The sequence below is a fragment of the Pipistrellus kuhlii genome, unplaced genomic scaffold (assembly GCF_014108245.1).
Source record: "Pipistrellus kuhlii isolate mPipKuh1 unplaced genomic scaffold, mPipKuh1.p scaffold_m20_p_31, whole genome shotgun sequence".
Lineage (NCBI taxonomy): Eukaryota > Metazoa > Chordata > Mammalia > Chiroptera > Vespertilionidae > Pipistrellus > Pipistrellus kuhlii.
The window spans coordinates 5,421,931-5,431,397 of record NW_023425531.1 but is presented as its reverse complement, the minus strand read 5'-3'; the positions used below and the strand labels follow the sequence as shown (position 1 = coordinate 5,431,397).

Below are 9,467 nucleotides of genomic sequence, written 5' to 3'. Positions count from 1 at the left end.
TGGCCACAGAATATTTTTTAAAGTAAAAATGTCTTTACTGCTTTTCAGAGAGATGAAGGGAGAGGGAGAAAGAGAGAGAAACATATCGAGCCCGCAACCCAGGCATGTACCCCGACTTGAACCACCCGTGCCCTCCTGGTTCATGGGTCCATGCTCAACCTGAGTCACACCTGCCAGGCAGAATTTTTAGTTTTTATTATTTAAAAATACCTTTTTTTTTTTTAAGGTGTTTCTTTTATTTTTTAAAAATATATTCTATTGGTTTTTCACAGAGAGGAAGAGAGAGGGATAGAGAGTTAGAAACATCGACCAGCTGCCTCCTGCACACCCCGTACCAAGATGTGCTCACAACTAATGTACATGCCCTTGACGGATTCGAACCTGGGACCTTTCAGTCCGCAGACCGACTCTCTATCCATTGAGCCAAACCGGTTTCGGCTAAAAATATCTTTTTATTGAAAGGGAGGAGGGTGAGGGAGAAAGAGCAACATCCCTGTGGGATTGGGAAATGCCTCCTGCACGCCCCCTACTGATCGAGACCACAACCAGGGCGTGTGCCCTGACTGGTAATAGCACCTTCAACCTTTTGGTGCAAGGGACAATGCCCAACCAACTGAGCAGCACCAGCCAGGGCGGCCGCAGAGTTTCCCACGGTGTGTGTCACTTCAGGCATCTCAGTGCCTAGGCCTCAGGTGCCGTCTTTGTTGTGAGGACAGGCGGCTACATTTTATGCCTATTGGGTCCCCAGTAACTAACACAGAGTAGGTGCTTCAAAGAGACTTATAAATGAAAGTGCATGGTGAGAAGCTGGACCAGATGATCCCTGAGGAGGTCCTGTTAAACTTCCCTTTTATTTGTTTTTTTTTCTGGGCTGCTCTGGCACTCCACTAGAAGTTCTCGGCCCTTCAGCTTCCCCAAGGATGGAAGAGTATTGCTTCTGGGCGGTCCCTAGGGACATCTGAGAAATGAGAAAACCAAAGGATTGCAGAATAGTGTCAGAAAAAAAGAGAAATAGGCAAAAATTCTTGTGTGTTTATTGGGGGAGAGTCTAAAGACAGTGTTTCTCTCCCAACTCATCTTTTTCCCCCTCTTTTCCCCTTCTCCCTTCTTTCTCCTTCCTATTCAGTGCAATGTACTGACTCCAACAAAGAAATGTGCCAAAAGCACCCTCTTGTTATCAGAAAAGTACCCTGATTCCTTAGCCTGGTGTGGGGGTTCAACAGGAGTCACCCAAAGATGAGCTTCTGTGGGATATGGATTGTTTTGAACTAAAGGCAATTTTAGCTTCAGGCTCAAGAGAACCTTCTGCCCCTCCCTTAACTCCCTAGATCTTGAATTGGGGGCCTTGTCCACAATAAGAGGTTATTAGCAATAACCTTTTGTGCCCTAACTATATGGCAGGGAAAACTTTTACTTAGTAAACATCTGCTCTTCTTGTCCTCCTGCAATGACCCTTTGAAGCCCCAAGGAACCTACCCTCATCCCTAGCTCAGAATGTCTTATATGCCTCGGTCCCTCTTTCTATGTCTGAACCTCTCTGCATGTTGGGGAGGGGCGTCTCTGAACCTCTCATGAATGCGGGGTTTCCATTCCTAACTGTGTGTTAAATGTGGTCATTTCCCCTTGCTGACCTGTTTCATGTCTATTTGATGATTAGACCAGCCAGGAAACCTCGAAGGTAGAGGAGAGTTTGTTCCGCCCTCACGCTGGCCTTGGACACCCACCCCTCCCAGTTGGTCTCCCTGATTAAAACTTCTGATTCTCCCAAACCATCACCTCCCCCTGGGACCTCATCCTGGCCAGCCCTGCCACCCCCTCATCTTACCTCAGAACCAAACAGACTTTCTCTGAGGCCAGGTAGACCAGGGACTTCGTGTTTCCTTTTTAAAAATCTGAGTTGCTCCTTGGAGTGAAACATTGAAGGTTACACAACTGTAATGCTTTAAAAGTTGGCTTCTATGAGTGTACGGAACTCTGAGGCCACATAGGGTTGGGATGAGCATTGAATGAGTGTAAACGTAGGAACATCCAAACCTGTACATAATTTTTATAAGAATTTATATCAGTGCTCACTTCAGCAGTACATATACTAAAAACAAAACAAAACAAAACCTAAAAAAAAAAAAAAACCTAAAAAAACCCCCAAACATTTTAGCTAAACAGAGGACACTCCTAGAAGCAAGCTCTCAACAGACTGAGACAAATGCTCCCCAGTTTGCAGCTTCCTGTATACATTTGGAATTAAGGGGTGAACATAGGGCGAGTGCCCTCCTTAAGCACATCCTCTGGAACCTCTTTTCAAGTGAATTTTCTTTCTTCTAAACTCGAAGGGACCCACAAGACTTGCAACTAGGGGAGCAATGGGCAGCAGCAGCTTCTCCCCGGCCAACCCTCAACCTGTGTCCAAGGCCCCTTTTCTCTGACTCCCCAATGAGCTGACAGCAGCCCAGCGAGTCTCTTTCCTGTTGCTTCTTCTGGCCTAAGTACGTCCCTTTAATAGCACACACTCGATCTGGTAGGTTTCTCAGTGGTTAGAGCATTAAAGGGTCTCAGGTTCAATTCCTGGTCAAGGGCATGGGTCTGGGTTTTAGGTTTCTTTCCCCGCCTTTCCCTTCCGGGTGTGTTTGGGTGTTCGGAAGGCAACCAGTCAATGTGTCTGTGTCACACCAACCTTTCTCTCTCTCCTCTGAAAAGAAATGGAAAAAATATCCTCAGGTGAGGATTAATAAAATAATAAAATAAAATAAAACAAAATAAAAGTAAACATAGTCTCAAAGAAAAAAGGAGGGAACATAAGGAACATGCAAGTGGGAGAAAGCAAGGTGGGATCTGTATTATGGGATGAAAGAGTCTTCCCCAAAGGTGTGCCAGACACACAGAGAGAATGGACAGCACTTGCGTTAGGCCGAAGGCGAACCTGTTGTATGCCTGGAGTTGAGAGGGGGAAGGGCAGTGGGAAGCATGGAGCCACAGGCGTTTAATAATTCCTCACATTACTCACTGCAGGTGAGAGGTTTTCTTACAGACCCTGGGAAGTGGGAGGATGAGGTGCAGGAGGAAAAGCAGTGCTGTAAAAAGACACCCATCGAAAAGGCAGACCATGGTGGTTTCCATGTCTTGGCTGGGATGAATACAGGGTGCATGTATTTTTACAAATATGTGTTTTCCGACATCTGGGGTAGACACCCAGAAGAGGGATTGCTGTGTCATAAGGTGGTTCTATGACATGTTTGGGGACCCTCCTCACTGCTCTCCACAGTGGCTGTGCCAGCTGACATCCCCGCCAGCAGTGTATTAGGGTTCCTTTTTCTCTAATCCTCTCCAACATTTGCTATTTCTTGTCTTATTGATAATAGCCTCAATAGCTTCCCCCCCCCCCCCATTTCTTCTGTTTTTATGTAGTTCAACTAATTCCATTGGATTAATCTGCTCATTTCTATTTTGCAAATATGAGAAGCAGGGACATTTATGAAGCAGTTCAACACATAGTCATTTAGAAAAGTGAGGCCAAGAACCTCTCAGAGTGAACTGGCACATTATTAGCCAACAGGCAGAGCTGAATTATTTTCAGTAGATAAAATAGTCATTTACAATCCTCCAATTAAGAGTTGTTTTCTGAAATTTCCCAAAAAGGAATATGAAACTATACAAAGAAAAATTACCTTTGTTATTTTGAAGTTGTAAATATTAGACATTAAATAAGCAACACTTTATCAGGCCACAGAGTTATCTTCTTTAAAGAGAGCATGGTGTTTGTATTCTCAGCATGAGACTAAACAGTCACTGTTTTCAAACTTTTTTTTTTCTCCTGATTATAAGAGTAATAGGTATTCACTACAGAAAAAACTTTAGGTAGAAAAGGATAAAAATGAACATGAAAATCACCCATTTTCCATACACATACACTATTAGCACTTTATTATAGTTCTTTCAAAAATTTCCCAGATATACTTGTTATATAACGTAAGATTAAAATCTTATATATAGTTTTTATGTGGATTTTCTAATATCATTAAAACTCTTCAAAAAATTTTAGACGTAGAAGTTTTGGTTAAAACGATACATGTTGAGTATGACATTTTGAGAAGGGGAAAAAAAAAAGTAAAAAAGGGAAAAATAAGAATCTTCCATTTGCCATCATCTAGAGCAGTGAGTGGTTCTCAACCTTTCTAATGCCGCGACCCTTTAATGCAGTTCCTCATGTTGTGGTGACCCCCAACCATACAATTATTTTCCTTGCTACTTCATAACTGTAATGTTGCTACTGTTATGAATCATAATGTAAATATCTGTGTTTTCCAATGATCTCAGTCTCTAGCAGCGGTTCTCAACCTGTGGGTCGCCTAAGACCATCGGAAAACAGATATTTACATTATGATTCATTAATAGTAGCAAAATTACAGTTATGAAGTAGCAACGGAAATAATTTTATGGTTGGAGGCACCACAACATGAGGAGCTGCGCTAAAGGGTTGTGGCATTAGGAAGGTGAGAACCACTGATCAGAGGTAAACGCCAACGCTGTGGTCCTATAAATGAAATCTAGAAGAATTCAAACTATTCCAGCTTCAAGTCCTAGAATCTGTACATCATCTTTTTTTTAAGTGCAATTTTTAAAAAATATATATTTTATTGATTTTTTTACAGAGAGGAAGGGAGAGAGAGAGCTAGAAACATCGATGAGAGAGAAACATCGACCAGCTGCCTCTTGCACACCGGGGATGTGCCCGCAACCAAGGTACATGCTCTTGACCGGAATTGAACCCGGGACCTTTCAGTCCGCAGACCGACGCTCTACCACTGAACCAAACCGGTTTCAGCATGTACATCATGTTTTGAGGACTCTTTCATTCCTCCCGTGAACAAAGCTGCAGGAAAGGACATCTGTCAGCCAGAACCAGCTGATGAACTTGAAAAGTTTCCTTCTCAGCTTGTAGCTGCGCATCACAGAAATGCTCTCCGTTCCTCATGTTATTGATCGGGGCCAAGATGACTTGGGCATGTCTAGCTAATGAAAAAAGACTCTCCCCAGACTTGGGACAGCCCTCATTAGCCATGATGATGATAAATTAATTTAGAGGAATTTTCCCCATAACTGCTTCCCCTTCCCGTCAGAGCCACTATTTTCAGTGGCTTTTCTTCATACTTGGAAATAAAACAAACTTTTTGTTGTGGCCCATGAAGCTCTGTGGATGGGCCCTGCCCTCCTCTCAGACTTTGCCTCTCATCCCCTCCCTCCCCCACTAGGACGTAAGCTCCAGGGGGCAGGCGTGTGTTGATAGGGGGAAGGGCACTGTCTTGGGCAGTGGTATAGTCCCAGTGCCTTGTCCCAGTGCCCTGCACAAAGGCAGGTGCCCAATACTATTTGTGGAATGAATACATTTATTTTCCCAATAGCCTTTGTAATTTATTTTATTCCTCCTTTACAGACAAAACTGAGGCTTACATATATGAAGTGACTTCAAAGTTACAGAACTGAAAATGGCAAAGCATTCATTCATTTATTCATTGAACCAAGATTTCATGAGCAGCTGCTACTCTTTTAGGCACTGAGGCATGATTTAAATCTGAGGCTAATGATTTTAGAACCACACTATTTTTTTTTCTTCTTAAAAATTACAAATAATTATAGGATACATTCATGCTGTAAAATAATTCAAACAACAATATAAAGGGTTAAGGTCAAGTTCACCCTGACATTTATCCCTCTTCACATTTCCCAACAAATACCCATCATTCCCCAGAAGTAAATATTGTTTACCATTCTACACACACACACACACACACACACACACACACACACACACACACGCGGGTTGGGGGAGGGGCAGAGAGAGAATGAGAGAGAAGGGGAGAGAGGAAGGGAAGGAGGAAAAGAGAAAGAGATTTACATTTAATCCCACTCCCACTCCCATACTTTCAGCCTGGGACAGCCTGCTCTATTTATAGCTCAGTTAACATTGCCTTAGAGAGCTTTTCATATCAGTACATGCTTATCTACCTCATGTAATAGCTGTATGTCGTGCCTTAGTATGAATGTGCCATAATTTCTTTAGATTCCTCATAGTTAAGGACCTTCAGTTTGAATCTGTCTCTTGATGATCACAAATGGCAAATTCCTTTACTGGTAAATTCCTCGTACAGGCCTTTTTTGTAAATTGAATATGAACATTTCTTTAAAATAGAGGCCAAAGCAGAATCATGGAGTTGAAAGGTATGCATATTTTAATTTGAACAAGCGTTGTCAAATTATTCCTCTAAAAAGCTTGGTCAGATTGTATTGCAGCTGTTTCTCCTAGTGGAAACAATGGTTTGTACCCTAGATAAATGAAAACATATTGGCACAAAAACCAGTGTGCAGCCAAAACCGGTTTGGCTCAGTGGATAGAGCAACTGTCTGTGGACTGAAAGGTCCCAGGTTTGATTTCGGTCAAGGGCATGTACATTAGTTGCGGGCACATCCCCTGTTGGAGCTGTGCAGGAGGCAGCTGGTCGATGTATCTCTCTCATCGATGTTTCTAGCTTTCTATCCCTCTCCCTTTCTCTCTGAAAAATCAATAAAATATATTTAAAAAATGATATATTTAAAAACAACAACAACAACAAAAAGAAAACAAACAAACAAAAAAAACACCGGTGCACAGCCACAGCGGCACTCATGCTTGCCCCAAGCTGCACACTGTCTAGCTGTCAGTGGGCGGACAGGAACTGCGTGTGTCCAGGCGACACACACTCCGCAGTGGAAAGGAACAACTCTCTGCTACTTACAACAACTTAAAGGCATTATTCTGAGAGAAGGAAGCCAGTCTTAAAAATTACAGACTACGCAATTCTGTTATACGGTATCCTCAAAAACACAGAGCTAGCTGCCCGGTGGGGAACAGATCCATGCTTGGCAGGCTGTAGTGGTGGGACTGGAGGTGGCGACAGAGGGGCAGGCAGCATGAAGGAGTGTTTGGGGGTGAGGGAAATGTTCTGTGTACTGATTGTGGCAGGAGTCACATAAATCTATGTATTCAAATTCATAAATTGCACACCAAAAAGAGGTCAATTTTGCTGAATGTTAATCCTAGCTGGCTTGGCTCAGTGGGTAGAGCGTCAGCCTGCCGACTCAAGGGTCCCAGGTTTGATTCCGGCCAAGGACACATGCCTGGGTTTCGGGCTCAATCCCCACTGGGGGTTATGCAGGAGGCAGGCGATCAATGATTTCCTCTCATCATTGATGTTTCTATTTCTCTCTCTCCTTCTCCCTTCCTCTCTGAAATCAATAAAAAAAATATTTAAAAAAAATGCTATAAACAAAAAAGAAAATGGACAAATGTCCATGAGAGAATAGGTACCTAGGAAGTATGCATGCCGGGTTGGAATGCAGAAAGATGTCACGGGAAACACCGCATCTTTAATACTGGCCACTGCGTAGAGGGAGGGAGCAAAAATAATCCCCCTTTTCAGGGTACATTCTGGTACATTCTGGTACATTCTACTTAATCACAAGTAGAAGGTGGTGGTTTGAAGTTTGAAGACGGCTAGTAAACATGGAAAACATTAAAAAAGACGAAAAGAGTATTTCTACTTTGAGTACTGAGTGACATGTCAGAGAACAGGACGGCTGTGTCTCCCTCTTACAGAGCACAGCCGGGTGGAGTCAGTCCCCTCTTACCTGGGGCTCCCCTGCCGATTGTGACCTTACTGGCACCTGCCTACCTGAGGACAGACCTTTAACACGTGCTTGGAACAGTGCCTGGCATCAGGGAGAAATACAACGGAAGCTGCTGCTCACGTGTCATCAGGAGTAAACGCCATCACGTTGCTGCGATGACTGGAAAGGCCCACCCTGACCCAGGGTGCAGGCCAATGATGTGATGTTGTTAGCATCGGGAGCCTGGACACTGGGATTGGGCGGAGGGCAAGGCCCAGGCCCGGCTGGGCGCCCTGGGTCCCCCTTATCTGTGTCTGAGGCCTTGCTATCTTCTCAACCTCAGGGGAGCCTCGCCCTCCTTCCCCTCCCGGCCAACCTATCACCCTCCCTCAGGGTCTGGATGCAGGGCGTTCCCGGTTTAGGCGGGCACCGGGCTGCTGGCCCGCACCTGGCGTGGCGCAGAGGGACACACGTAGCCTGAACGTGTGGGTGGCACACACCAGCACGCCTGGGCCTCACGGGAGCCAGCCTGGGAGAACGTGGCTTCAGAGCAGGGCAGGATTTGCAAGGTTCCGGAGGGGAGGCACCTTGGGGGATCTCTAAGAGAAGTGAGGGACTTGGGGGCAATGCCCAGGGAGGAGGGAAAAGCATGCTTACAATTTCCTTCCCTCAACAGGCAGATGGCGCTTCTTCCGGCCAACAAAGATATCATTTCCACAGGAATGAAGGAATTCAATGCTCTGCTGAATCAGCAGGTAAGTGAGCCCAAGTGTTGTCTCAAAGGACAGGTCTGGTGTGTCGAGGAGTTGGGGAGGGCAGGAAAGGGAGAATGATTTGGAGCTGGGAGGGTCGAGGCGGAGTTGATGGAAACCACCAGAGACAGGGCACGCAAATCCGAGAAGAGAGGATGTCAGAGTTTGTGGGTTGTTTCTGACTCACATTGCTGACCCCTCTCCCCACCCCACCCCACCCCCAGGTCTTCACTGACCCTCCGGTCTCAGAGGAAGCCATGGTGACCATCGTGAACGACTGGGTGAACTTCTACGTCAACTACTACCGGCAGCAGATGACCGGAGAGCAGCACGAGCAGGACCAGGCCCTGGAGGAGCTCCGGAAGGAGCTGAACACTCTGTCCGCCCCTTTCCTGGCCAAATACAGGGACTTCCTGAAGTCCTTGTGAGCACCCGCGCCACCCACCGCCTCTGTCCTCGCCCAGAGGCCAGCCTGCGGCGCCAGGAAACCCTGTTCCTGCCTGCTCCGCGGTCCTCAGGCCTGCTCCTTCTGGCTGTCCCTCTACCCGGACGCCCCAATAAAGACGACACTGGCTTTGCTGGCCTCCCCGGCTCTCCTGTGCTCTGTCCTTGCCTTGTGCAAACAGCTGGTCTCTTTTCCTTCAGTCCTGCTTCCTAGATGGGATCTTGGAGATTTAACAAAGTCCCCGCTGGCAAGTACTAAAATGGCCTAGAGAAGGGGCCAGGGAGAAGTGCTGGGGGAGGGGTGGTTGAAAAAAGAGGGAGACAGAAATTTCGGGAAATGGGGGCCCTGAGACGTGCTAGCCTGGAAGACAGCCGCTGGAGGCCTCCCCGTCTTGTTCATCCGGTGCTGGGTGGAACCAAGCCGGAGTCCATCCTCCTGCCCTTCATCCCAGCTCCAGCCAAGTTCTAGGATCGCGGGCCCCGAAGGACCACACAGCCCCGCCCTGGAGCCCTGCTGTCACTCAGAGTTGGAAGGGGTCTTGGGGAGTGTTTGATACGCCCCTTGCTTTTCAGAGGGAAAACCTTTGGCTCCATCCTTCCTCGGCCCGGAGCCCGGGATTGGAGCAGATATTC

The 9,467-nt window shown here is 46.2% G+C and overlaps 1 protein-coding gene across 1 annotated transcript; it reads left to right on the top strand.

Moving 5' to 3' along the window:
- Positions 1-8,083: 8,083 nt before the first annotated feature.
- On the top strand, positions 8,084-8,964 carry LOC118731634 (alpha hemoglobin stabilizing protein). The gene is made up of 3 exons (XM_036460339.2): positions 8,084-8,207; positions 8,315-8,393; positions 8,615-8,964. The coding sequence occupies exons 2-3, from the start codon at positions 8,319-8,321 to the stop codon at positions 8,816-8,818; spliced, it is 279 nt and encodes a 92-aa protein (XP_036316232.1). The 5' UTR covers positions 8,084-8,207; positions 8,315-8,318; the 3' UTR covers positions 8,819-8,964.
- Positions 8,965-9,467: the final 503 nt, after the last annotated feature.

Excerpts from the sequence above, each read along its gene's own strand:
- LOC118731634 (XM_036460339.2), top strand. The coding sequence starts at position 8,319 with ATGGCGCTTCTTCCGGCCAACAAAGATATCATTTCCACAGGAATGAAG. Across the intron at positions 8,394-8,614 it reads ATGCTCTGCTGAATCAGCAG|GTCTTCACTGACCCTCCGGT; the intron begins GTAAGTGAGCCC and ends CCCCACCCCCAG.